Source organism: Strix aluco, chromosome 7 (genome assembly GCF_031877795.1).
Source record: "Strix aluco isolate bStrAlu1 chromosome 7, bStrAlu1.hap1, whole genome shotgun sequence".
NCBI classification, from domain to species: domain Eukaryota; kingdom Metazoa; phylum Chordata; class Aves; order Strigiformes; family Strigidae; genus Strix; species Strix aluco.
Window position 1 is genome coordinate 3,587,830 of NC_133937.1, and position 27,891 is coordinate 3,615,720.

At 48.9% G+C, this 27,891-nt stretch overlaps 2 protein-coding genes across 6 annotated transcripts in view; both read left to right on the forward strand.

Moving 5' to 3' along the window:
• MICU1 (mitochondrial calcium uptake 1) overlaps positions 1 to 7,455 on the forward strand; it is a 110,479-nt gene extending 103,024 nt beyond the window's left edge. For all 3 annotated transcript variants that reach the window (XM_074830200.1, XM_074830203.1, XM_074830201.1), the window contains 2 exons: positions 4,334 to 4,423; positions 6,499 to 7,455. In XM_074830200.1, the coding sequence (XP_074686301.1) occupies positions 4,334 to 4,423; positions 6,499 to 6,659 (251 nt within the window). In that variant the 3' untranslated portion in view covers positions 6,660 to 7,455. The remainder of the gene's footprint in view (positions 1 to 4,333; positions 4,424 to 6,498) is intronic.
• Positions 7,456 to 7,892: 437 nt separating this feature from the next.
• Positions 7,893 to 27,666, forward strand: DNAJB12 (DnaJ heat shock protein family (Hsp40) member B12). Of its 3 annotated transcripts, XM_074830204.1 has the most exons (9): positions 7,893 to 8,058; positions 11,938 to 12,112; positions 13,470 to 13,615; positions 16,730 to 16,915; positions 18,937 to 19,016; positions 20,185 to 20,294; positions 23,368 to 23,540; positions 24,177 to 24,328; positions 25,711 to 27,666. In XM_074830204.1, exons 1-8 carry the CDS (start codon positions 7,926 to 7,928, stop codon positions 24,296 to 24,298), a joined length of 1,125 nt encoding a protein of 374 aa, XP_074686305.1. In that variant the 5' UTR covers positions 7,893 to 7,925; the 3' UTR covers positions 24,299 to 24,328; positions 25,711 to 27,666. The 3 variants fall into 3 exon arrangements, with proteins under 3 accessions (XP_074686305.1, XP_074686307.1, XP_074686306.1); XM_074830206.1 differs by having other exon boundaries at positions 7,902 to 8,058; positions 24,177 to 27,666; XM_074830205.1 differs by lacking the exon at positions 7,893 to 8,058 and adding an exon at positions 11,629 to 11,789 and having other exon boundaries at positions 24,177 to 27,666.
• Positions 27,667 to 27,891: the final 225 nt, after the last annotated feature.

Here is a 27,891-nt window from a genome sequence, read left to right on the forward strand (position 1 = left end):
AGGACACTTGTCCACAAGTCTTTAAGAAATCAGCTCGGTAACCCTGAGGACAAGCTCTCCATGGATAAAGAGCCCCTGGAAGATGCTGAATACCTTTCAGTTTAGAAACCACTTTCTGTGTTGGAATCTCATTTCTTTACTTATTTATGGCTGCAAATACTACATAAACAGTGGATCAGCTCTGCCTTCAGTCTGGTAGCTCCACTTTTTCCCAGAAGCATGATCTCCATGACTTCCATCATGTTCCCTTTAATGTCAAAACAGTTTCTACTCAGCTGCAGGGTTGCAGCCTTACGTTTTGAGAAGAAAAAGAAAAATGTGCTGTGCCACAGGAGTGCGTAGGGTTTGCACATCTCTCATCTGGATGGATATTCCAGTATGTACACATGCAAAGGATTTGAGAAAAGCTAAATGGATTTTTTGCTAGCTATATTGTCAGTGATGGCATCCAACATTTCCAACTGGGATGCTTAAAATGAAATGTGCGTATCAACGTGAGACCCTACGTAGCCTGATTTCTGGGAGCCCAAAATACACATGTCCTGCCTCTGCAGCCTGGGACTGCCCAGGGCAGGGAGCCCTGCTCTCATCACCCTGGGTGCTGTTTGGGAAATGAAGGCAGCAGTCCAGCTGCCCCTTATTTTGACCAAATGTATGATTAATCTCAAGACGGAGGAAAAAAGTGAAGTTTGCCATCTGGCTAGGCTCTTGCCCATAGAAAAGCCCTGTTTGTAAGCACTTGGTGAGGCATTATGGTACAGTTCTGGGAATTGGAGTGGAAAAAAAAAAAGGTAACTGTGTCAGACACTAAACTTGCATAAAATAACTCAGATGGCTCATTAAAGGAACCAGTGGGAGACAATAACACTTGAAATTTTAAAAGCTGCGTGCTTTTCAAGGTAGAAATGTGGAACTCATTTTCAGTGCTATAAAATCCAGGAGACTTTCCCATGTAGAGATGGATGCAGTCATCCCAAAACCCCAAATCTGGACAAGATGCTTTTTCAGATGTTTCCACAGAGAGCACCTAATGCATTTTGCAAAGTGGTAGAGAAATGATGCTGTGAGGTTTGCTTCAATTTTATTTGCCTCACTGAGATACCTTGTAGTCTGGAGCATGTGCATCAAAGTGGAAAGCAGAGATACTTTCCCCTTCCTTATGACTCCTTAAAAACCAGCAAAATCATTACTGGGCACAGCACAGTCACACAGCCCCTGTGAAGTGACATTTTTGCAGAAATTTGCATCGAGCAAGAACAATGTGATGAAGGTGGCACTTGTGCAGTTGGATTAATAAGAGAGGAAGCAGTAACTGCAGCCGTAAGTACGAATTTCAGCTGGTAAATCTGCAACTGTGAAGAATAAGCACATGTCGAAGAAGAGGGAGGGATCAGGTGACACCCTATAGAGGTGGAAGGAGGGGGGTGAAAACTCCACAGAAAAACATGACTTATAATTAAAGAAATCATTCTAACATTTTTTTTCCATACAAGGCAAATAACTTCTGCAGTAGGGTGCCTAGGACACCAGGAGGAGGGGATGGTATCAAAGCTTGCTTGAGCACCTTTAAAGAAGGTTTACATTTAAAATGAGTTAAATGAAATTCAGTTTTGCTGTCTGAGGAAATACAGATTTGCTTTTGCTGTCTGAAGGTCTGGGTCTCTCGGGTAAGGGATAGCTTACAGTGCTGAAAACCTCTGCTGTTGCCAAAGTTGAGGTGTCTTGCAGTACTTCCCCAGCAGGACTTCCTGGGGAAAAAATAAGCTGAGAAATAAGTTTAGATAAACTCTTTCTTTTCTGTAAACCTCTTCTTTTTCCTTGAGCTTTACACATGTTGCTGAAGTCCCCAGCAGCACGTGTGGCAGGTAGGAGTTACAGCACATGTTTTGCAGCTGGCTGGAGCCAGGACTGTATTTAGGGAAGGAGCATGGCCTAATTGGGGAGGAGAAATGTGCGTTTTACAAAGGCATATATAAAGTGCAGAGGCAGGGCATTTATCTTGGTAAAAAGGACTACGCCATCCACCATTCAGCTCCGGTGTTTGCTGCCACCTCGTATTCATGGTCTTTGATCAAAGAGGACCTATAAATACTGCGTTATACCTGTGCAATTTATAGTCACCCTCTCCTCTGGTTTGGGGTATGTGTGATGCTGGCCATCAGTCCCTCCCTCTCGCATCAAGGGGGAAAGCTGAAGGCAGTTTTGTCATTTAATTTGTGAGCGGTTGATGTCAGTGTGAGCTAATTGCGTGGTGGACTGTTTGGGACCTTTTTGGAGGGCTGCTGCCATCTAATGTGCCCACTCGCCTGTGTGATGTTCACTTGACCGTGTTGCACTCGCTGGCCAATTTGTGCGTATTCAGAAGAGAGCCGTAAGGAAAGGGATGCACGGATGTGGTGGTTGTCCCTGCGCTTAAAATGTGAATTCCCCCGTTTCCTTTGCTCTCCAGGTTTTCTTGAGAGCTGTGCTGCAGTATATTCTGCAGCCTGGTTGGTGTGGGTGGGCTGGGAGAGACATGCGGTCTCCCCACAGCTAGGCTAGCAAGGTTCGGGCATAAGGCTGGGGAACAAAATTAATTCAAGTTTTCTTTAATGATTACATTGCCTCTGCCCTCCCCAAAGCCAGGCTCTGGCTGCCAGCAGGACATGCATAGGAACAGCGGCCGTATCCTGACTTATGGTGACAGAACTGAAATGTAGAGTAATAACTGCAGACCAGAGCTACATCTCTCATGTAGGAAAGAATTTTAACTCAAAAAGAATAATTACAGGGAAGCAGCAGGTGCCTGCTTGAGAGTATATATATTTTAATCCACCTGCTGTTTAATTTCAGTTTCCTTCTGCATTATTTAGTAAAAGGAGGGATTTTTATAGGGGGAAAGGACCCAATGGTGGCTGTGGATTCCTCCCCGAAAACCCCAAACCTCACTCAGGGGAGCAGAAATGAGGTGGAAGGAACCAATAATCTGAACATTCATGAAGAAAAAAAAAAAAAAAAAACGACGTTCTATTAGAAGCACTTTGTGGAGTTTCTAATTTATCTGGTTACGGTATAGACAGGGTGCTTGGTTTTTCCTTTTTGACATATAACTCTTCAAAATTTCTGAAGGTCCAATAGCATTGCGAAGGGACTAGAGGGCAAAAACCCAGAAGGATGCCCTGGATGAAAGCAGAGGCTTTTTTTGGTTTAAATCTGATTTTGTGTCGCACCACTTCCCTCTTTTGCCTTGCTGAAGGGGAGCTCTGCAGCTAAAGGTTCATCCCAGTTGCTGTGGGCCCGTTGCCACGGCACAAAGTCTCCCCAGACGGGGTTTCCTCAGGTCAGACTTTGTAGGGAAGCAATTTAACTTAAAATAGGCTCACATTCATGCAAAGCCCTTCTGTTTTATTTAGTATTTGGAAGGGAGCAGGGTGTTTCAGCCCTGACAAACGGTGACAAGTGAGCTGCTCTTTCCTCCCCTCCTTCCTTCACTTAGCAGCGTCAGAGGGAGACTAGAGGGCAGCCAGATGCACTCGAATTCATGTAGGGAAATGGCTAAACAAGCCCAGTGAGGGGTTTTTTTTTCTTCCCCTTTATGCAGCAAAATCTACTGCATAACCCTACCAGATTGATAGCTCCACAGATTGCTCTTTTCTTGAGGCGTGATAAAACTACCACTCGCTTCTTTGCAAAACTACCACTCGCTTCTTTGCTGATGAGCTCAGCTGCCAGTCTCGATGGGGAAGTGAAATAATTCGTTACAACTCTTTATTTTATTGCAGGGTTAACCTCGTCTGCTCGCTGCAGAGCCTGTCACAGGGCGAGGGTGGATGGGTTCATTCTGCAATTATTGGCCCTGGGTTGCTTAATAGGAAAACCGGTTTTTAGTGTTGCTAACCTGTTGGAATAGTTGGTTCATTAGAGTATCATCTTTGCGACACTGTCAGAAGGAGGTGCCTTGTTGATCAAGCCCGTCAGGAGAGGTTTCCCACTTGGTGTTTGCTGTAGTGCTGACATTTCTTCTGATTTTGTAACCAAAGAGGGGAAAAAATATCATATTTCAGTGGTTTTAATGTTTATCTTGAACACACAGGTATCAGCACGTTGGTGCTCACCAGCAGCCTCTCCACACCCCATGCAGTGTTGCAGTAGGACAGCGAAGGCTTTGAGGAGCCTGTTTTTGAGGCATGTGTTGAAGAGGCTGGGGACGAAGCTTATTTCAAGCCTCTTTGAACATGACATGTTTTCATAAAGGCAGTTTTCTGTGGAGGAACGTAAAGGCAGTCTCCTGCTGCTCTGTCTGCATTGGCAGATCACGACACCTTGCTAACCTTGTGCCCTCCCTCCCTTGTAGTGACGATGCAGCAAGTGGCCAGGACGGTGGCCAAGGTGGAGCTCTCTGACCACGTGTGCGACGTGGTGTTTGCGCTCTTCGACTGCGACGGTGAGTGACCCCAACCTCTCCCCATTCCTCTTGCACAGGGTGGGTGAAAGTCGATCCAGGGAAAGAAATACAGGGAAGAAGTGTTGGCTGTGAAAGCTTGCCACGGCCTTGGCTCTTCTTGCCACGGCCTTGGCTCTTCTTGCCATGCTACCATCTGCTCTTTGGCCATGGATCTGTACTGATGCTCCCAGCCTTCTGGGAAGGGTATCTGATGGTACCCAGCTTCCAAAATGTTGATCTTAAAACACTGGATTTAAGCATTTGGCATGCACAGCTTGCTACACAGCTTGGTTTCCCCCTGCCCCCCACCCCCCAACCTCTGTTTTGTTTAACAAAATGAACTGTTGGGTTCCAGTGTAGGAAACAAGCCTATCTGGTACTCTATTATCTCCAAAGTCCTCAACAAATATTAGCTTAATTAATTAATGGCAGCTTTGTGCCTTGCTGGGAAGCTTGTTGCTTTGCTGGCCCACAGAGGATGCAAGCGCTTGGGGGTAGCTTGTTGCCACACTGAAACAGTCTCAGGATGATTTAATGAGAATTCGTGGAGTCTTTGCCACCGGGGGATGATGGCAGCGATTCAGACATGGAAAGCAGCAAAATTCTGCATTTGCCCAAAACTGTCAAGCCATAACCAGAGACCTTGCTGGCACGCTGCTTCTCCAGCACAATCACCAGGATCTGGCAGCTCTGAGCGGCGGCAGTGATGCATAAATAGATAGTTGTTTGCTTCCTGATGTAAATATGTTAAAAAAAAACTTTAATTATTTTATTCCTTGTTGACTCTCTTGGTTTCAACCCCACCTGCTGCTTTGTACCTTTCTAAGATTACATCTCTTTTATTTTTCTCTGTGCTTCAGTGCCACTTTCTGATACAATCCTCAAGCCAGATGATCAGGCTGGAGATGAGAGTGAACCAAAGCGCAGCCAAATATTCTCCGTTTGCATCCTCTCATAGGAGAATCTGCTAAATATTTTGATAGCAAACCTTTAGGGGGAAAGACTGTGGTTGCCAGAGCAGTCCCTGTAAGGAAGGAATCAAGTGGAAAGCAGACACAGACCTCTCTTTTTTGTGTGTTTTCACTCCATCAGTGTTTATAGACATTACCATGCACGCATCAAAAACCTGCAGCACCGGAGGGAATTTTACTCACCCCCCAACAGTTTGTTGGAATTTCGCTGCCCAGATTTGCATTCAGCTGTAAGGCAGGCAAAAGCACTCTCAAATGAAGAAACTCTCATGAAATATAATGATGTGGTTCCCCGTACCAGCCATTCTCTCCCCTTTTGATCTGGGGAACCAATGGCACTGGCAGGTTTGCTTCTTGAGGGCTGAGGTCCCTCATATTTCTTCTGTGCCCAAAGGTGGGTTGCTCTCCAGTGCTGCTCCCCAGAAGCTAAAATCAGAGCTATCAGCTGTGTGCCATAGGCAGGGGAGCAAAACAGGCAACAGGATACACGTGGCATTGTGGCAGAAGGCATCAGCCCCTCAGCAGGCAGGCATCAGGCTGTCAGTTGTGCTGTGGCTTGCTGCTGTCCCCTCTGATCAACCAGTGCCCTAAATAAAAATCCAAGACGTTTTAATTTATTGGTGGTTAAGCAACTACAGAATAAAATTTGCCCCAATTTACTATAATCATTTTTAACATAAATTTAATTGACATAATTCTCAATAACCTCACTAGATAAATGAATCTCCCCTTCTTCTCCATTAAGAAAAATCTGTGCTCTGTTACCCTGTGCTCCTGTCATTTCCTAAATCACTTAAAGCAAAGAGAGGATTTCCTGCGGGTGCCTGGGCATTTGACTTGCATTTGCCTTTCTGTCTTCAAGCCTCAGCAGTCCAGGCCCTGCAAGACGTGGCGGTGCCAGGCTAAGCAGGGCAGTGTCTGTAGGGTGGGGATTTAAATGCTGTGGTTCGGCAACAGTGGGATATTTTGGGAGGTTGCAGCCAAACGTGATTTCAATCTCTGCAAGAAATGGCACTTGTGGCTGCTGCCCTTTAAAGTTAGTGCATGTGAGGAGGTAGTTGTTGGATTTTAGTGCTTTTTTTTTTTTTTTTCCCCCTCTCACAGGAAACGGCGAGCTGAGCAACAAGGAGTTTGTTGCCATAATGAAGCAGCGCCTCATGAGAGGGTTGGAGAAGCCCAAGGACATGGGCTTCACGCGACTCATGCGGGCAATGTGGAAATGTGCCCAGGAGACGGCGTGGGATTTCACCATGCCCAAGCCGTAGCAGGGCCGGGGAGGAGCGCCCGCCTTCCCTCTCAGCCCTGCCACCACCGCTGCTGCGGGCACCTGCAGGGTGGCACCAGGCTCTGGCGAGCCCAGACTGTTCATAACAGGAGACTTTTGTAAATCGAAGTTAGAAATCAAAGCCTGTTGTATTTGCAGCTTCTGCTTGCCACTGGCCCCTTAATATTCCTCTCTCTCAGGAAAAAGAAAAGGACTTAATTCTTACTGCCACCACCTCCGCTTCATGATGCACCCTGCCTGCAGAGCTGGGCATCGAGCAAGCTGGTGGGGCTGCACACAAATCACTTTTATTTAATGTTATTACCAAATGGCATGAAGTTAATTTTAATTCTTAGATTTGCTCCTACGAGAGAAGCTGTGGGATTCCTGGATAGATCATAGCAGTGGGAGCTACAAGCAGAGGCTGGAGCTGCCAGGTGGTGAGAGTTCTCCAGGATTTTGCTCTGCAGAATGCTCTGTGCTCCCCAAGACTGTCAGGGGGCGGAGGGGGGGACGGGTGCCCCTGCAGAGGGGCTGCTTGCGCCGAGGTCCTGCCTCTGGTGTAGGAGCAATAAAAAATAGCAGAGCAACTGGCTCTCCTGCCCATCCTGCCTTCCATAAACAACCTGCTGGGGGGGGTCTCTCATTTTAATTTTTTTAAATGGCAAGTCCTCTCTGGGGGGGATTGCTCTTCTGTAACAGGAACAGGCTGAAGGATGTTATTTGCCGAGCGCTGTCTTTCTGTAAACTATTGTGTAAAGATGTTGCTCCCAACAACAGGGCTCGTGGCTCATCTCTTGCTTGCTTCAGGTTTTCACTAAAGGCCAGGGGCGAGTCTGTGGAAATGGGGAGTTTGGAAGGGGGAGAAAAAATTATTACACCTTTCCAGAGCTGGGAGGGCCTAGCCTGGAGCGGCCGGCGCTGCCGTGGTTGCTGACCCCCGTTGCCGGGTCTGGGACGGCCCCGGGAGCGCTCCGGGGTGCTCGAAGGGCGGCCACGCGCTCCAGGTTTGCTTCGAGGGGAGCCACCGCTTCTGCACCATTTTCACAGCGGGACGTCGGTGCTCCCGGGGCATGCCTCCCTCCCGCTCCTTCCCCTCCTCTCCCGCCGTGTCCCCTCGCCCCAAATCCTCCCTTTTTCACAGCAAAATGAAGGCTCTTCCCCAGCTTCCCGGCCCCGCCCCGGCGCCCGTGGCGCCATCGGGGCGCCCCAGTGACGCCATCAAACCGCGCCCCCCTCCCCCCCCCCCCCCTCGCCCGCCGCCGCCATGGAGTCGAACAGGGACGAGGCGGAGCGGTGCATCGGTATCGCGCTGGCCGCCGCCAAGGCCAACCAGCCCGACAAGGCCCGCCGCTTCCTGGAGAAGGCGCAGCGCTTGTACCCGTCGCCGCGGGTCCGCGGTGAGCACCGGCGGGGGCCGGCCGGGCGGTGGCGGGGCGGGGGGGGGGGGGAGGGAGGCGGGAGGCTGGAGGGGGGGGGGCGGGCCGGGGGAGCGGGGCCTGGGCCGCCGTTGCCGCGCCTGACCTCTCACCCGCCCCGCGCATGCGCCCTGCGCTCCCGGCGGGCCCTGCGGGGGCCGGGCCCGGCCCTCGGGGGGTGTCCCCGGGGGGAGACGGGGCTGCTCCGAGCGGGGGGTTCGGTGTTCCCCGGGGCGGCTGCTTAGCGGCCGTAACCTGTGCCCGCTGGCGTGTGTCCTCCCCGGAGCTGTCCCACAGCGATTGACGGGAGGGGAGGGTTTCTGGCCGGAGAGGGGGACGGGAGGAGGTACGCCAGGAGCAGAGCATGGTGCTTTTAGTGCCTCCCGAAATTCTCGCTGGTTTTGTGCCCCTGACCCGCGGGTGGGCTGTGGGGCCGCGGTCACGGCCGCTGGTGGGAGCGTCGCTGCGAGGTTGTGGCTGTGGGGAGAGAGGGGGCTTGGCAAGGCGGGAAGGAAGTTCTTGGTGGGGCTGCAGAAAGCCTCCCTCTCCCTCCTCTACCTCCCTCCTCTCCCTCCCCTCTCTCCCTCCTCTCTCTCCCTCCCCTCTCTCCCTCCTCTCTCTCCCTCCTCCTCTCCTCCCTCCTCTTCCTCCTCTCCCTCTCCTCCCTCCTCTCCCTCTCCACTGCCCTGCAGCTCCATCCCTCCCACAGAGGTGCTACCACACTGGCCCTGGGGAGCAGTTTTGGGCAGGTTTCAGGCAGGCAAACAGGCCGTGTTTGAGCAAGTGTTGCTTCTCGTTTCGTACATCCCACGTAAATACCCCAGCACGGCTACTGCAGTTCATTTCAGCACACATAAAAAATAATCTTCTTTCCTGAAGACCTTCTGCCAGTTTTATGGGTTTTGAGGAACGATCTCATTTCCTGGAAGCTTTACGGTGTACGTAATAAATGCGTCACAAAAGCAACTGGGAAGTGGTTTGCAGAAGCAGCCAAACACAATTCTTTCTCCATGTGTTCCTATGTTGCAGAAATTTGTGCAAAGGGCTGTAGATACTATTTTTTTTTCCTTTTTTTATTCTGACAGACCTTATCTGAGTTTTGATTCTTTGACTGTGTCCTGTAGAGAGCCCAAGGCTTCCTGTAATCCTTTCTTTGGTTGCACAAGGCCTCTTCCCATTCCCTCAAACGCAGCGTATCGGCCTGTCGTATGTGCGGTGTGGTTGTCCTTCCCATTCAGAGTTTATACTTCTGCAAAATTACTGGGTAGGAAAAGTGACTTCTGGAGGAAAAAGCATGGGATGGCACACAGAAAGGCTCACCCTGACAAGGATTGCTCTCTGAGGAGCTCTGCTAGGGCATGCACCAGAAAAGCAGGTCTGGATGACAGCAAGCACCAGTTTGCAATGTAAAGCAGTCACGTTTTGCCTTAATTCTGTGGCCTGGGACAGCCAGAATAAAAGGTGGGATATGTACAGTTAGAGAACTGGAGCACAGGGGAGAAAAGCCGAGGAAAGGAGGGCAGCAGGGCTGGTTAATGTAAATACAGTGTGCTAATTTGTGGCCAGACCCACCCAAGCTGCTGGTACAAGTTTCACGTCTGAGCTGCCGCACAGGGACCCTTCGCTTGATGTCCTGCTGGTTGCTCACTCGTGTGCTTTGGGTCTGTAGTTGTGAAATGTTGCCAAAGATCCCACAGTTGCACCGTGGCCCTTGAGTCTTTACGTAGTTCGTGTTCCCCTGGGAAATCTTCTCTTTCTCATGAGTTACACTGGGTTTGGCAACAATCAGCAGCGTGGACCTTGCGCAGCCGGCGCTTCAAACTCTGACCCCGGCTGGGTCCTACAGGTGTCATCACAGGATCAGCAAAGGGTTTTGCAAGGGGATTTCAGCAAAAAATCTTATTCTGTGTAAACGCAGCCAGGCACGCTGGTATAGACAAAGTCCCACTGGTTGCCTTTAAGCAGGATTTTTGGGAAAATTAACAGAAGTTGAAGAAATGTTGGCTAATAAGCGAGGTAGAGTGATCCAAAGCACATGCTTGGTAGGGAGCTGAGTTGGCAGAACTGAAAACTAATTTAGCCATCTCTGCTTCAGTAGTTTATGAATTTGCACTGTGCTGTGACTGCACGGAGGACCGGCGTGGCTTTGGGATGCAGAAGCAATAAGACTGGGGCTGTAAAACAAAACAGGACTGAGCTGTGGCCATACGTGGACTGCTGTGGTTGGTTTGGGGAACCACACCGCTAAAAATCTCTTGGCAAGCTGTAGGGAACTGAGCCCAAAACAGCAAGAGTGGGGTGGGTGGAGGGGCAGCATCGCGAGACGAGCTTTAAAAGCGCCTGGCGGTTTGCTCCAGGTTTGGAAGGAGAAAAAGCAAAGATTATAATTTTGTGAACAATCTAATGGTATAAATAAGAGCAAGAGAAGGATTTATTTTTCTGAAAGCCAAAATCCATGAAGGCCCCAAGCTCAGAAGCTCATCCAGTGAGTTCCTGCTCGTTAGCCCGCTGTCATTTTTATCCTTCATCCTGTAACAATTGCCTGTATTGGCTGTTGGATTACTGAGCGGTTTTTTCTTGCCCCTACAAGCTCTGTGGGGCAGATAGCGTATCTTGGCTCATCTCTTGGCCTGCAAGCGTTGTTTGCGCTTGCATAAAGAACGTGATACCCCCATAGTGCAAGGTCTGTAACATGCAATCTGCAGGAGATGAAACGTCCTTCTCGGTTCTAGGCTCAGGATAAAGGACTGCAAGCTCGTCAACTTACTGATGCCTTTGTAAATAACATTGTCTGCTTTTAATTGTATTATGTGTGCTTATTCTGCCTATTCTTTTTAATGGGGAGGCAGTACATAAATTTCAGAAACTACAGGCGTGAAGAGGTCAGTCTGATACTCAGTTCACAAAAGACAAAAATAGTTTAAAAAGGTGGTGCTATCCAGCTGCCAGGGAAATGCACGGTGGAAAGATACTTCTGTGCTTAGAGGAGTCTTGGTTGGTTTTGGTGTTGTCAGCTGTGTGGTTAGGCCAGGCCTGAATGTTTGTGCCCTCTTGGCTGAAAAGGATGGAGGACAGCACCTGAGCCTTGCAAGGAGGAGGCCGTAGTCCGCAGCAGTTTACCTGATACGCATGTGCACTCCTCTTAAGGAAAGGGAAACTGAATTTACACAATTCGTACTCAGTAATTGAGAGAGAAGGTGGTTTTCACAGCTGCTTCTACACACGTTCAATATGTAGGTAAGACAGGGCCAGAGAACAAAGCACCCTTCTGATTCATGTGTTACAGGTCCTGTCATGTGCTGGCAGCAGTCAGTGCTGCAGCTCTCTGTCCCCGAAAGGGGAGTGTCCCCCTGTGACTGACATCCCACAGTATTATTTCTAAGCTCTCTAAAGATATGACATTGGCACAGAATTTACCCAGCACAGTAGACTCTCAAAGGCAGGAGATAAGGAAGAATAACATGCTTTATAATATGCTAAGGAACAAATGTAGAAATGCTTTGCTGTTAAGGAGAGATGGGGGGGGGGAGGGGAAAGAGGACAAGGATGCACTGCTTTGGTGATCCGCTGTGGCTCCCGGCCTGTCTGGCTGCGTAGGCCTGGGGTTTTGGTGGAGGTTGCATGTGTAGGGAGAAGCAGGCAGTATCTTCAGCAGTAGCCCCTCTCACCTAAGCAAGAAGCAGCAGGAGCTCGGGGGTTCCTTGGGTGAAAAGGTGAGGAGGGGCTTTCTGACGAAAGGTGGGGGGGTCTTAGAGCAGTGGCAGGGATGAAGGGGGTCTCTCTTATGGGAGAGCTGGAAGGGCAGGTTGAGCTTGGCAGTCTCTTAACTTTTCATTCCTTTTCATCTTTTTCACATTTCAGTTCTGCTTGAATCACTCAACAAGAACGAGCAGTCGGCCAATGGCCAGTCCCACTCCAGGGAGTCCGCAAACCCTCAGTTCAAGAAAATGAGCGGAGACTTCTCGTCGGCCAACGGAGAGGCCGGTGGGGAGGCCCCCAAGGGCTACACTCAGGACCAGGTGGATGCAGTGAAAAGGTACGTGCACAGCTCTCCATGGCTTCAACCCGCAGTTTGCTTGAGTTTATCACATGATACCAGTCTGTTTTTCACAGCATTATAAAAATTTCAGCTTTGAACCATATTGAGTGGTTTTTGACTGGCTGGCTGTTAAAAGCATAACTAGGAGGATTTATAGCTACGGCAGCCCTGGGAGGCAGCTGGATTGAGTCTACAAGGGATGAGATTTTCCCCCAGAGGCATGCACGAGGGCTAGAACTGTAAGCACATAGGCCTCTTCCTGGCTGAGGTCCAAGGAGGCATTTTGGATGCATTCATCTTATGGACTTCACATTCATGTTTGCTTTAGTGTTACTCAGTAACACCGTGAAAAATCCCATGTGCTCCTGAGATCCTGTAGGTGGGAGTCATGGCTCAGAGCTTGAGTAGGCAGCCCTCCTGCTCGACGCTTTGGTCTAGAGCCATCTCCCTCTGTCCTGATGATATTCTGCTCGTGGTCTCTCTTAGAGCCTGATAAAGTAGAAGTCCATCGCAGGATGCTTGACTCTGTTAGCATGATACACTTCTAAAGCTTCTGCTGGAAAGTCCCAGAACATGTTTATCCAGTCACCTGTTTTCCAAACCCTGTTTCAAGCTGTTCTTGATTCCTTTCTACCATTTCTAAATACTGGAAGTTGAAGGGCTGAACTGCAGGCAGTCACGTGGTAAACTTTGTTTAAGGTTATGGGCACGGTCTGAATTGCGTAAGAGCTGCTCTGGCTATTGGACTACGTCACCCCTTTCTCCAAAAACCCCAGCCTGGTGTACTCTGTCTCATCAAAGTCACGTGAGAAGGAGAAACCGTCGCTGGGCTGTGAGGGTACCCAGAATGAACAGGGCTGCGCGCACAGGCCTGGGCAGCTCCCTCGTTCTTCCTCTAGAATTCAGCTGATGTTATTTTTAGGTCTGTGAATTAACTGAGTCTGAGGAGAGGGAGGGGGGAAGCCAGTAGCCCAGCTATCTTTCAGATCCTGGCCTGCCATTTGTAGTCCCTCCCAAAGAGCCTCCAAAACGTGAGCATGATGAATCTGAAGCTTGTTTGCCAGTCACATTCCTTTACGGGTGATATTATTGCCTGAGGAGAGGCCCTTCTACCTCTACTGGCTTGACTTGTTCTGTGAGAGTGTTTGTGTGCTAGTAATGCAGGCACAGCGGGAATGAGTCTGTGACAAAAATTGGGTCACCCGCTGAGGAGCTAGAGCTGAGTAAACCAGAGTTCACTGAACGACATCGATCGAAACTGTGATGCGTGAGATGTTGCAGAGTTTGACGTATTCGATGAAAAGTGGTTTTCACAGCTGAAACTGTCTGTGTTTTCTCCCCTCTCTACTGACAGGGTAAAGCAATGCAAAGATTACTATGAAATTCTGGGAGTAAACAGAGAAGCTTCTGATGAGGACCTGAAAAAGGCTTATCGGAAACTTGCACTGAAGTTTCACCCAGATAAGAACCACGCACCAGGGGCTACAGAGGCATTTAAAGGTAACGAATGTTCCCAACTTTGTGATTTGCCCCCAACTATCACTATCACAGTGGTGGTGCTGAGTTGGACTAGCAAGGACTCTTAAAAACAACCTCACGAGTCACGTAGCATGAAATAAAGCTCTTCTTTGTAGAGTTTTCTCTCTTCTGAACTGGTTGTATTATGAACAACTTACAAGCTTACAATAATAAACAGAGGTTGGCACAGGTAGGATTCACCTCTGCTGGTCAGATAAGGAGAAGCCTGCCTTCCTTCCCTTTCTCCTTAGCAGCCCTTCTCATGTGTTGTTCCAGCTACCTGCCATGCTGCTCAGGAGGAAATTCCCTTGGGATTTTAACCATCCTCTTTTTTGGGGAAATGCAGGAGCATTCACTGAGCAGGGAGAAGCTGTGAGTCCTGCAGCTGTCCAGCATGGGGCAGGTCCTGGGGTGCACCCCTGTCCCAGTAAGTTGTGCAGCACCAGAGGCAGCTGTTGGGTTCACGAATCCCTCGAGGGAAACGTTGCTGGGCAGGCCCGATGGCAGGAAACTCATCTTCAGAACTGGTATTTAGACTCTTCCACTCATTGAGCATTTCAGGCAGCCAGGAAGCCTTTGGGTTTCTAAGCCAGCCCTCAGCACCTGACTGTTTGAAAGGTTGTGGATGGAGGTGGTGGATAGAAACCCCAGGTGAAAATTTCTAGGGCAAAACTGCACCAGCCACGCAACTGAGCCCAGCCAGCACTCAAAAAAGGTCACCAGGAGCTTCCGTTCTGCTGCAAAGAGCCCAGTGCTCAGGGCCTCTCTACAAACGCAGCAGGGATGTTTCCTGGGCAATAAGATACCTTAAAACTGGAGTAATTTTCCAGAAGAAATGCTATTGCTTGGGACATACGACTCCATTTTCCCTTGCAAGCTGCGGAAGTTTGATTATTATCGTTGAGCTAGATGCAGAACTTGTTGCTGCCAGCTGTACAGCACTGGTTTTGCAGTGTTTAGCCATTTAAATAATGTGGTCTGATTCTGGCCATCTTGGGAGTGAAATGCCTGAGACTTCTGGAGCAGGGAGCAAGGCTAGCCTGGTGTGAGTGTACTGATACAGTATTCGGGTAAGCTTCTAGTAGACATGAATTCAGCAGTAAAAGTCTTATGTAAGGTTTGTTCAAGTCTTTTAAGACTTAAATCCATAAGAGATAAGTGTGTTGGTGTTAGCAAATAATGAGCTGACCCCCAGCTACTTGGGAGAGCCTGTTTTAGTATGGGGGACAGATTAAAGAGTGAGCCTCTGCAGACATCTATGTACGCCGCATGTGCACTAAGCTGCTGTTCGATAGTATCCTTCAATCCTTGCTAAGTGGCGAAAGGCAGGTTTCTTCACCTGTAATCTTAAATAATGATGTTTGCTGAAGGCTTTGACAAGAGTTACGTGCCAGAAGTCGTGCGTTAAGCAAGGTGCCCTTTATCCTCCAGTGCAGAGCTATCTGCACTCAGGTTATCTCTCCTCCAAGCCTTGCCTCGTTGGCTCCCCCGTCCTTCAGCCCCCGAGCTGAGCTTCTAGTTTGCAGGGCTCGCTGAAGTCCAGCTGTTTGGTTCCAGAGGGTGAAGGGGAGGGGAAATGTGCACTGCTATGGGGATTTTAGTTAATTTTTTCTTACCTTGATGTATTAGCTGAAGTCTGGGCATTCATCTTCCCAGTGACAGCTGATAAAGCGTTACGTCTTGTCCTGAGACCTTGTCTCAGTCCATAGTTGCAGTTGGCTGCAGCCTGTCTTGTGGCAGATTTGCATCACTACCTTTGGCTGACATTGGAAAAAAGAGTTGAACCTGGTTACTTGGAGCTGAAATCCTGATTTGGAATGAGGTGTTTCTTGGGCTTTGTCAGCAGAAAGTCAGACAATGAACAAAACTCTGAACTGCTCCATTTTCGTTGCTCAGCTGCACAGTTTGAAAGAACAAGCTAAAATATGCTGAGAGTCAGTCCATGTTGTCCGGCTTCCTTGCCTGATTGTAGAAATGTTTGCTCTGTGTGCACTTACTATGACCAAGAAGGAAACAAGTGTATTGACATTACATCCTCCACACTCCAAATCTCTAGCCCAAGAAGAAACCATGCACCTCGATCTGACTGCGGGGAAAATCTCAAATCTTGGAGTTAAATCTCCTCCAAAGGGCATTTATCTCCCTTTTTTATCACTTCTGCCCCTGCCTTTTATACACCAGCCAACTACTGCCATGAACATTTTTGCCTCCTTGCGACACAGGGAGGAGGGAGGATAGACTCTGCAGTCACGCAGGGAGGCTCTTGGGTCCGTTGACACAAAGGGGAAGTGGGACCATGTTGAGAGAGAAATAGGAGGGTGGCAGGCAGATGTTCTGGTAGAAGGGCTCAAACGTGCTGAACTTGGAAGGAGAGTGACCTGGGAAACTGGCAGGGGTTTCGTTCCAGTACATTTCCACCGTCCCAGGCACTGTTTAACAGTCCTTGTAATTATACACCTTACCTCTGACATCTGGAAATTTTGAAGTTCATAGCTGACAGACACCATTTCTGGCCAACATTTCCTTACTAGCTGTTACAGGGGGTTTTAGAACCTCTTTCAGTGATCTAGCCTGTATTTAAATTCTTTGCAGTTCTGGTTTTAGGCTATGATACTGAATTCCCTCAGTGCCATTTTTGAATAAAATTTATCAAGTAAAATCATATTTTCCTATACAGTTGCTTACAGCTGCAGGATTTGAGCATTAGTTGTTCAAAAGGAACAACAAGTTTAGTTAAGTGAAACGTATGGCTGCTCTACAACCAGTATTTCCTTCGCAGTTTATAGTTTCATTCATCTGAGAGGGTTTCTCTAGGGACATATACCAAATTCATACCGGTCATATCATAACTCCTTCATTTGAATTCATTAAGGCCTTTCTCAGTGAGTCTCTTGGTGTGCTTTCCTTCTGTCTGTGTTTGCCAGAAAAGCGTGCCGGGTACCAGTGCTGCGCCGCTGAAGTAGCCTGTTGAAAAGACGTGGGTAGTTAAGAACCTCATTTGTGTCATGAGAAAGGCAAATCCTGGCAGTTTGCAGGGCTAAATGTATTATCTGTAGAAGAAAGAAGCTAATCGCTTCCTTACTGTCAATATTTCAGCCATTGGTAACGCGTACGCGGTATTGAGCAACCCAGAGAAGAGGAAGCAATATGACCAATTTGGAGACGAGAAACTCAACCCTGCTCGGCACGGACACAGTCACTCGGACTTCCACCGTGGGTTTGAGGCAGACATCTCCCCCGAGGACCTCTTCAACATGTTTTTTGGTGGTGGTTTTCCTTCTAGTAAGCACGTTAAACCTTAATCTCTTGAATGGGACCCGATCCTTTTGACAGAGCAACAGTGCAGTAGTGATTTATTTGGCCGTGCAAGGATCACTGAGTTTGGTGAGAGAGAGTTCTCCTTCACACATGACCTAAGCACCTAGAGTTTTCTAAATTGTTCAGGTGGGTACTTGGAGAACTCAGCATCCAGCAGGTAATACCATCAGAGCTGGACTTCTTCGCAACTTCAGGTATTTGTTTGCATGCTGGCAACATCAGCTGTTACGAGGTTGACTTGGACGTTAGAACAGAAAATGACTTGTTTTAAGGCCGGTTGTAAAAATAATCCTATTTTGAGGAAGGCTTTCCTGCCTGCTGGTTTTTCAAGTTGAATCTTCTCATCAGAACAAACTATGGTTAACACCTGGGCCTCGTTGTTGATCTGTATCTGCTCTGCCACGCAGCTGAAGCGGTTTCTCAGAGATCAGTGTCCACTTCCTTCTTTCCACTGTGTCCCGTAAAAAAGAGGAAAGTGTTATTTCTACAGCATAATTTAAACCTCTTACCTGAAGATTAAATCTGTATCCTGTCTATCCACAGTGCTGATCACGGTTTGGGTAGCAGGAAGGAACAGCGTGACTGTTCCCTCACTTGATCAGTTCTGAACAAAAAAGCACAGATTTAATATAAGGATAAGGGTATTTTAGAGAACTCCCTCATATTTGCTGTAGTCATATTTGGCTGGCAGTGAAGGCAGTGGTTACTTGACCTCTGTGGACCAACTTGGAAAAATAAATATTTTTGTTTCAATTGAGAAGATTTACTCTGGTAGCTCTTTCCGATCTGGTATGTAAGAATTAACACACTAACATCAAGTGCTTGCAAAGGCAACTTGAAGCCTTTTGCAGCATTCATGTTCTGCCTGTCAGAGAGGTAAAGCTGCTCCAGTAAAAACAGCAAGTTGCTATTTTAGCTCAGGCTTTTTTTCCTTTCCTCACTGTCCCAGGAGAATTCAGGACTGCCTTCTCAGCCAGTCTCCCTTTTCAGCTGTAGTTTTGACATTTAAAGCAAGACAGGGAAGAGCTCTGTTTTTAGGTGGAAGAACTGCCAAAATTACTTCTTCTTGTAATTGGTTTTAATCTAAAGTAAAGAAGTGAGGAGGCCTGTACAAGATATTCTCTCTACATGGCTGACCCTGCTTTCAGCAGGTGGTTGGACCTCGTGAGGTCACTTCCAACCTGAATTTCCCCGTGATCCTACAAAATCCTGTAGACAGATGTCAGTGCCCACCACCAGTTCTCCTTCAGATGTATCTGCTCGGTACACCTCAGGAATACTCCTTTTTCAGCTGTGGCTTATATAGCTCATTTTGTAAGTGTTGGCTTCAGGTGATGAACAGAATTTTTTTGTATCAATTCTTTTCTCGGTCTCCTGTGGAGTCCCGTATCCGCTTTGCCCTAAAGCTACAGCCATCTCTGTCAAGACAGCGTGATGGAGTGGCTGGAGTCCAGGGCTGCTGTGGCTGTGTGGCCTGCTGGCCGAAACTACAGACACGCAGCCCGTGCGCTGGGACATAGGCAGGGATCAGGAGTAGCCCAAGTCTGTCAAATCACCATTTCACTGAGACACCCCAGCTGCAGCCTGGAAGCAGCCCGGCCGGGCAGATGTGCTGTCCTTCCTCCAGCTCTGAGCTGGCTGGCGTGCTGCTGGCTACGTGATGTAGGCTGAACTGAGAGCGGTGGTAACGGCAGATCAGATCGACATGAGAGCACAGCGTGGATTCCTTTACAACCTCCATGTCCTTATATTTTCGCTGAGTGTGGCCTGAACCAAAGAAACAGATCAAGCCCATTCTGACAATGCTCAAAGTTAAAATTCCTGATCTTGCTGTTGTTTATTAGCACACAGTCTACTTTTTTCTGTTGTGTTTTTATTGCTGAGGCTGACATGGAACATGACCGCCTTCTGTGGTTCCTTCCTGGCCAGCCAGCACCATCTTACACGCTCTGACTTCTTGTGTAACAGTTTTCTTTTGCCCGTAGGTAACGTTCACGTATACAGCAATGGTAGGATGCGATACACCTACCATCAGAGGCAGGACAGACGAGAACATCAGGGTGACGTAAGTGGAGAGCAGGCGGGGGGCTGGGGAGTCTAAAGGTTTTTCCGATACGAGCTAGTTGCTGTGGCGGTCTTGTGAAACAGTCCTGCTCGTTTCCACCCCCCTGAACAGAAAGCTGGAGTCATGGGAAGTGAGCTGCCTTCAGAATTTACGCCAAGTTGTGGTTTAATTTACTGGTGGTTGTTCTTCCGGGACTCTCATAGCTGTTGTCCAGTGGGGAAAATGCTGGTGTGCCTTGGAACAGTGCTGCCTTGAAATAAGAATGCACCAGTGAACTGTAGCTGTCTTTACCACAGAATAAGCATCTCCTTTCTGATTTAATTCTGTGATCTCAAAAGGTAAATCCACTTTTCAGATAATGTGGATACTCGTGGCTCCTCCCAACCTGAACTCATTCTCCCTTTTATTCCAGCATTGAAGATAGCCTGTTCCTAATCTGTGATGCTTAATTAACCAAGGAAGACACTTTATAGCATGAGCTAATTTTTTGTTTTCCCATCACAGAAAATCTAAGTATATCCCCAGCATTCCCAAGCCCTCTGGTCTAGAGAAGTGAGAGTGATGGACTTACTATTTAAGAGACCGGGGTTATATATTGAAGATTACTATTTTCTGGGGATAACCAATTATATTTTTTAAAACAAACAACAAGAACTTCCTGAATATTTTTTCTCAAGCTTAAAGGAGAAAATGTACCCTGCTGCTGGAACTGACGGGAGCTCAGGGGGTGAGGTAGAGGGGGAATTACTTTCATCTGACACTGAAGAGTGGGGAAGGCTTTCCGTTAAACCAGTTCTACTCACTAGCACAAGCAGAACAGAAACCACATGTGCTCTAGAAAAAGAAAATACGGACATGAGGCTTCTGAAATTCACTGACAAGGTTTCTTTCCCCTGCCAGTCCCCTCTGCCCTTTGTCACATATGGAGAAGGGGCAGTGGGTTTGGACCTTTGGAGTCGCACTGCTGTTTCTGGAGGGGAACTGTGGGCTGGGGTCCCCCTAGTTATTTTGGGGTGCCTCCTGAGCCGAATGCCTGCAAAAAGCAGGAGAATGGAGGTTGTCTTAGGGCTGGGAGGGAGGGAGGGAGGGAGGGAGAGCGAGCGGTGCTACGGGATCCTTGCGTACAAGTGTATGGGTGGCACTCCACTGTGTGTTTCTGTTCCTTCAGGGTGGCCTTGGGCTGTTTGTCCAGCTGATGCCTATCCTCATCCTGATCATCGTGTCTGCTCTCAGCCAGATGATGGTCTCCAGCCCACCCTACAGTTTGAGCCAGAGGCCGTTAGTACCCATTACTCTTAAAATTTATCCAGCTGGGGTGGGGTTTGGGTTCTGGAGGGCAGGGTGGCATGATGGGGTAGGAATCTAGGCTTTCTGTTTTCCCTGTTTGGTTTTTGGGGTTTTTTTTGCTTTATCTCATCACACCATTGCTCTTGCTGCCAGATGTCTCACACATCAGCAAAGGCCTCTTGGTTCTCAAACAGGTCTTGAGATGGGAGGTGTGGGGAAGGTTGGAAGGTGCTCATTTTCCTAAGGGAGGATGTTCTTTGAAGGGACCTTCTGCAGCCCATACCCATACCTGGGTGTGACTGTCTGAGAAAGGGACAGATGAAATGACTTTGAGAGACTGTAGCCCAGCACCAAGATCCCATAAACAGAATAAATTGAGGTGTAGAGTTAAACTGGGGTGTGAAAAGCAAGAGCCAGGTCTGTTCTTCATGCAAGCCTCAGCGTATGCCTAGTACAAAGCAGCAGAGGAAGACAAGAAGGAATGAAGGACACTCCTGTAGAGTAAAAGACACTCCCAGAGAAATCCCCTGTTTTTGAGCTCTGATCTTGCCATGAGATAGCTATGGCCAGATATTTACTATGCGAAAGTGAAGCTGTTTCACTCTAGATCCTGTGGAAATGCCCCGATCTGCTCACTTGGCTGACAAATGAAATGAGTCTATTCTTGCTCACTTCGCAGTGCCAACAAAGAGTGGGAAAACAGGCTTGATTTCTGGCTGCTTGCATCATTCTTGACAAAAGCTTAATGTATTTTCTGTGGAAGTTCCTTATGTGTATTTAAAGAGGGTAGATTGGGTTACAGCCAGTGGGCCCTGTTTAGTTTCACAGGTGACAACATTTGCCATTGATCATGTTAAATACTATAAAACCCAGCTTAGCTTTTGGGTCCAAGGTAAAGACTAAAAAGACTATGACATTAGTGCTTGGAACCGAAAGATGGAGCAGTTTTGAAGAGGGCACAGTTAAGGGTTATTCTGAGAGGCTAAAGAGTATTGAGATGTGATTTCTGCAGTTGATATTAGGGCTATAAATTTAAGCATTATATATGTTTTATACTGGTGAAAAGGGGTGAGAAGATGTTCAGCGGAGGGCAGGGATCTGCTTCCAGCCCCGCCAGCTGTCAGAGAAAAGCCATCCCCGAGCCCCAGGTGTTTCTCTGCTGCTCGGTTCCCCAGTCCCTGTGCTGTCCCCGTCTCTGCATGCTCAGGTGGCAGCAAGCGAACCGATTCCCAGTTTGGCTTTGCACAAGGGCAGCAAATGAGCTGATCCAGCCCTCCGACATCCTTTCTGAGCGACCAAGGCACTTCAAGTGAAATTAGCTCAGGAGCAAACGGCGTGCTGTGCCGGCAGGCGGTGCTGCTCCATCGCTGGCTCGCTTGTGCAGGCAGCCAGGCCCCTTTTGCTGCCTGATGTCAAGGGAAATGCTGTGCTTGGCTGGCGTTCGGCAGGGAGCTGGAGCTCGCTCTACTGAACTCAGCAAGCAGGAGGCGAGAAGCTTTTGAACCCGGTGAGGTTTCAGTGACACGCGGAGATTTTAATGCCACTTCTTGACAGCAAAGCTGTCACTGAGAAAGGGAGAGTCCTAAAGAACCATTTGTCGCTCCATTACCTTTGTAAATCTTTTCCGAAAACCAGCTTTCTGCTGAAAGACCTGTCTGGCTGTGCGCCTGACTGTGCCACCCTGCTCTTCAATAACACCTCATCAAATTTGCCTGATTTAATTGCATGTCTCACTTCAGGTGGCAGGTTTCTTGCGCCAGGTCCTGCCCTTATTTTCCGGCTTTACACTTAAGCTGCTGCTGGAGCTCAAATACTCTTTTGAGGGCACGCTTTGTAGCCTCCATAGTTCATCTTTAGAGAGAAAAGGAATATGAACTTTGGAAGAGCTTAGGGCTCTGTCTTGACAGGTAAAATAGCGAGCTGAGCTTCTTCCAGAGTGGCTGGAGATGCGTTAGCCTTTCTCTTGAAAAATGCCAAGAGAGCGTTTTGGTCGTGTTCAGTCTGTCGGGTTACCCACCACTCGTCCCTGAGTGCTGGACCTTGATGAAACGTGCAGGAGTCTCTGAATCACTCCTGTAAACCCTGATAACAGACTGAAGGGCGAGCCGGATGAGTTAATGTTTATACCTGGCTTAAGAATCAGGCTCGCTTTTAATGCAGCAGCCAGCTGGTATTTATTATGGGGAACTTTGGGCACGTCTCCAGATGGAGCTGTTCCTGATGAATCCAGGGTTTGGGCACAGGTCCTGTGTTACAGCTTGCAAACACACCCTAGTGCGTATCTCTAGGTTTGCTGGAGCGTTGGGGAAAACAAGTACACGGCTTTTTCTGAAATGCAAATCCACAGGGGTAGGGTAAGAAGAGGTTTCCTTCTAGAAAGCACTTTCTGTACTAGTTGGCGCAGGCTCGAGTGCAGAGCGGGTCTAATTTTGTTCTTGCAGCAACAGTGTTCGTTGCAGCATGTGATGTGGCAGAGGAAGCTGACGCTCTTGGGGTTAGCTGATCTCTCAGCAGAGGGGACCGGGTTCGACCGACGGGCAGCCTTGCTGAGCGAGGGGGGGTTGCTGGGGAGCTGGGACAGCCCGCCCCGGCTCTGCCCTCGCCTCGGCGCTGCCGTGCTCCTCCGCGCAGACGCCGTTCTGCCTCGCTGGCTGCTCTCGCCCCAGAGCTTCACAGCCATCCCCGGGGCTCGCCGCCAAAAACAGACGATGGTGTTGTCGGCAAGGAAATTGCAGAGAGATTTAATTAGTGCTGAAAATTCTAATGAACACTTTATTTTAAGTGGGTTTAGGCCTTGGGCAATCTGCCTCAGAGTTATGTCTGTATTCAGGCTCTGCCCACCTAGCTAGAGGCCTGGCAGGTTTTCTCTCCCTGTGTTGGCGTTGCATTTCCACAAGAAACGCTTCTCCTTTCCAAACCTTCGAGTCTGTGGATGCATAGGAGTGATGTATGTTTTCAGTGGTTTGGTACCGTGGCACGTTGCGCATTCTAAAGAGAGCCGGGAGCTTTTTGCTGTGCCCTTGAAGTGTGTCCTACACTGTTCTGCCTCTTCCCCCTGAACTAGGTCTGTGGGTCACATACACAGGAGAGTGACAGAGCACTTGAAAGTCAGCTACTACGTATCTGAGAACTTCGCAGATGAATACACAGGCACGAACCTGAAAAACGTTGAAAGGAGCGTGGAGGACGACTATATTGCAAACCTTCGAAATAACTGCTGGAAAGAGAAGCAGCAGAGTGAGTAGTGTGGGGTCAGGATCGGAGGGTCTTGGCTGCTGCATGAGGTCGGCTTTGGAAAGGTCTTTAACTGGGTTATGCTGAAGTTATACTTTAACATGGTGCGAGCACATTTCCTGTGTTGTTGACTTTTTTTTTTCTATCTGTGACTTTGTGACAAATCCAGTGTGTGGGGTTTTTTTGTTTTGTTTTGTTTTGTTTTTTAATGCTGCTGTAGAACTGGTCAGACAGGAGCTGTGCCCCGGAGGTTCCGCTGCTGTGTCAGTAGGATATCTTTGATTTCCAATGAAGGGGAAAGGTTGCAGCCATCTGATTTTCAGGAGGCCCCCGATAGCTCTGTGTGATATTTTTAATTGTCGGAGGACCGTGTCTGAAAGTCTGCTGCCCAGGGTGTCCTCCATGAGCCCTAGAGGCGGGTCCCGTCAGGTTCCGAAGGCTTTCCCCGGGATGGATGAGCTGTCAGCAGACGTTACGCCCATCCTGTCCCAAAGGGCACAGGGCATTTCCTCAGCCTCATCCTGTGCTTCATCTCCCCTTGAAGCACCGGAGGTGCTTCAGAGCCCGTGGTGGGACATGGCCTGGCGGGTGGGTCTCCTTCCACACTGTGTCTGTAACGCAGGGCTTTTCCCTTGGCAGAGGAAGGTTTGTTGTACCGGGCACGCTACTTCGGAGACTCGGATCTGTACCAGCGAGCACAGAGGATGGGCACCCCCAGCTGTAGCAGACTGTCAGACGTTCAAGCCTCTCTGCACGGATAGTCACCGCCTGCCCGCTCAGCAGAGGTCTAAGTACGAGCCGGTGACGCTTCCCCTGGCAGCGGAGCAGGGCACGATAGTGCTTTTCATACTTAAATCCCTGTTTGAGACACCGATCTTCACGAGTCTCCTCCGGATGCACACACGTCACGGGGGCGGGGGGAGCACCCCCCGCTGTCAAGCATACACTTGTTAATCGGGAAATTGATTTTGTTTAGTTTGCATGTCGGCACCCTCGGCTCTCCCCAAGCTCGCTGTTTTCTCTGGCGCTGTCGCTGTTGGGTCTCTAGGAACATGTTGGCGACTCAGCTGAGGTCTCGTCAGCCACGCGTTCGATACAGCGGCCACGCACGCGCCGTGGCCCGTTGGAAGTTTTTTACTGGCCGTGGCAGCCAGCAGCCACATTTTAATGAACCTGGTTTGGGTTGCTTTATTGTCTGTTTTACTGAAAAAGCTGCTATCCCCTGGCACTTGAAGCAGTACGATGACAGGGAACAGACTCCTACCAAACAGATGTTCCTTGCCCCCCCCCCGTTGCCTCCCATGACGCTCGAGGAGAACAAAGCAAATGGCCAGAGTTCACAGCAGGCTGTAGAAGTAACTGACTGCCTTAAACTGGGAATCAAAGGAGAAGCAGCTGAGGGGGAGTCTGGAAGACTCAGGGGTCGGAGAGCTTGAATTAAGGCAAGCCCAGATAGCGTGTGTGAGGCCGGGTGTGCCGGGTCACGGGAGAACTGCATGAAAATGATGAAAAAAATTGGCACAGAGTTTGGAGTCCTTTTTCTGCTTAATTGCCCGGGCTGATTTCACATACCAGATACTGCTGGGATGGCTGTAAAACATACAGGTCCCTCCTACCACAGAATTACTTGAAAACAGGGTTTCTATAGAAAATAAATCAGAGGTGAAGCTTGCACCAAGTGCTAGTAGTACAGGCACCATTTCGTCTTGCAGAGACTTCTTGGGGACATCAGACGTGTAGCTGCTTGATTTGTAGGCGCAAGTAAGGAGGTTTAGCAGGGGAGTTTTTGTGTGGCTTTCATTTTCCTTGGCACAGGGGGAGCACATCTGAAGTTTGGCTTTTAAAGCAAATCCTCTGGTTCGCGTTTGGCCTTTTTTGGGGCGTATCTTGTTTTTGGAACCGTTCTTACCTTGATACACCCGCTCTCTTGTTTTGATAACCGCGCCTCTTCTGTCATGATAGACCGGCATTAATTGCCTGCTTTTCTTTAATTGCCTCCCTGTACCCCTGGTCTGAAAAGAGAGCTGCTCTGAGGCAGAGGGCCCGCCGCGGACTGAAACAGTGCGACCGAAACAGCTGCTGCCTGTAACGTGGGGGGGAAGGAAGGGGGAGGTACGGTGACAGTGACGTGCGATTGTCTGGAGACTGACACCGCTACCGCTTTTGTTCCCAGACTCTTGAAATGCCTGAAGACTTTTGGTGAAGTGCACTGAGCCGAAGTGACAGACTTGATATTTAAAAGAATCAAACCTTATCTTAAAAATGGAATTGGAGAATTAGCAACGCACAACTGCCCTCTTTCTTCTCTCTGCCTGCCTCCGCCGATCGACCTACGTCTCGGGCAGCGATTAGGACAGGAAATCAAGCTGCCCATCTTCCTCCTTCCCTTCTGACACCGCTAGTGCGACAGTCTCGTTGCTCCTGGGATCCCACAACCCTGAGAACAGACACGTAGAGTTGTAAAATAACACAAACTAACTGCAGAAGCCGTGAAGCCGAAGGAGACCCTTCGCGACTGCACCGGTCACTGCTGACGGAGAGAGAAATTGGACAATTTGGTGACAAAAGAAAACTTTAAAAACGAAAGAAAATATAATCTATTTAGAATTAATTTATAGCTGTATATATGTTGTACTTTTAAACTATGCAGGGGTTGGATGATTAAATTATTTTGTTTTCTGCCCGGTTTGTTAAACAGGGAAGCGGGAAGTCTCTTCCCAGGGTGTCTCGCTCTGCAGCGCTTTCCAGCCTGACCCACTAGAACCAGAGTCACTTTGCAGTTATGGTATTTTGCTTTCTGGAGGACAGCGGCGTCCTGCGGTTTGGGATGGCCGTACCTGCCTTTCAGGTTTTATTGAAAGAAATTCCAAATCTGTAGGGGGTAACAAAGAAATCGGGGAAACTGCCCAGATTTGTGGTGTGGTTTTGCAGTGTTGGCAGAAGCTGCAGCGGGTCAGCTGAGCCCCGACGTTGCACTCGGTGACGGGAAGGATTGTCCTGGATGGTTTTTGCTCATCAGTCGTTGAGTTTATTTGTGCACGTAACTTCTTTTTTTGCAGAGTCTGCTTTAATTTTGCCTCGTAATCAGCGTGCGGCGTTCGTTCTGTAAAGAGGGCTTTCCACGAGCCGTCTCCCTTTGTTGAGGTTTATTTTGTGTGTCCTACACTTGGGGTTCCTCACCCACCAGCACTCCTGTTTGCAGCGCGGCCATCGCCTTTGACAGCCTAGCTCTAACGTTTCCTAGAGGAGACCTGTAAAATACTGCTAATTCACAAGAAACGGAGCTTTCTATTGCTTCTGTTGAAAGAAGTTTTGCCGGGGGAGATCGGAGGGTGCGCCTGATCTCTCCTCAGAGCCCGCCAAGCTCTGCAGCGCGTCTCTCCCTCGATCGCCGTGGGGCAGGACCAGCGTTAGGGCAGCGGGAGGGTGCCCGAGGTTAGGAGCAAAGCCAGCACGAGCGGAGCTACCTTCTGTGGAATAAACTGGATTCTGGTTTTTTTTCTGGTACTCTGCATTTTGTCTAAAGACATTTCCAGTGAGAACCATCCCCTGACACGCTCGGGGGAATGAATCAAAAGTGTGACGGCTCCTGGGTGGGGTGGCAGGGGCTGGAAGAGGTGAGAGGTAAGGTGGGTTTATTTCTTTGTCATTAGGAATCCACGTGCTCTGTCTTCAGCTATTTATTTATTTTGCAAAACATCAGCCCTCCCGTTAACTGCGAGCCTTATCCCACAGCCACCATGACTTGGACCTGATTTCAAGGGGCTTTTTTCTTTTTTTTTTTTTTTTTTTTTAAATGATTCCTTCACCTTTGGAAGGAATTGGGTGGAAATACGGCATTTGGAAATAGCTCTCAATAGAGGCACAGGCTAGCTGGCATGAAGAGATCACGGGCAGGGGGGTTAAATAAAAATCACGGTCGCAGGAGGTGGTGAATGTCTTGCACAATGGCATTCCTTACCCAGAGCCTGGCCGCCAAAACCTGATTATTTTTTTTTCGAGTAGTTACCCGTGGATGATAACGAGCGAGAAGGCGTAGATCCTAACGGATGCTCACAGAGGCTGTATCTCTCGATTTAGAATTAATTATACAATTGTACATCTATAAATAAATGTTTATAACGTGAAAGGCTCCAGCTGTGTTGGTGTCCTGCAGCTCCGTGCCCCAGCCAGCTCTGGTTTTACCGCTCCTTCTTCACGCCACCTTCGTCGCATCCACCCGGGCGTTCGGTGAATGAAATTCGGCGTCTTTGCAAGCCCCAGCGGCCGAGAGCCCCGGCGCTGCGGGAGGGAAGGAGGGGGACACGATGGAGAGGCAGTGGTGCTCCCCGAGTTAGCAAGGGGACGTCTTTGC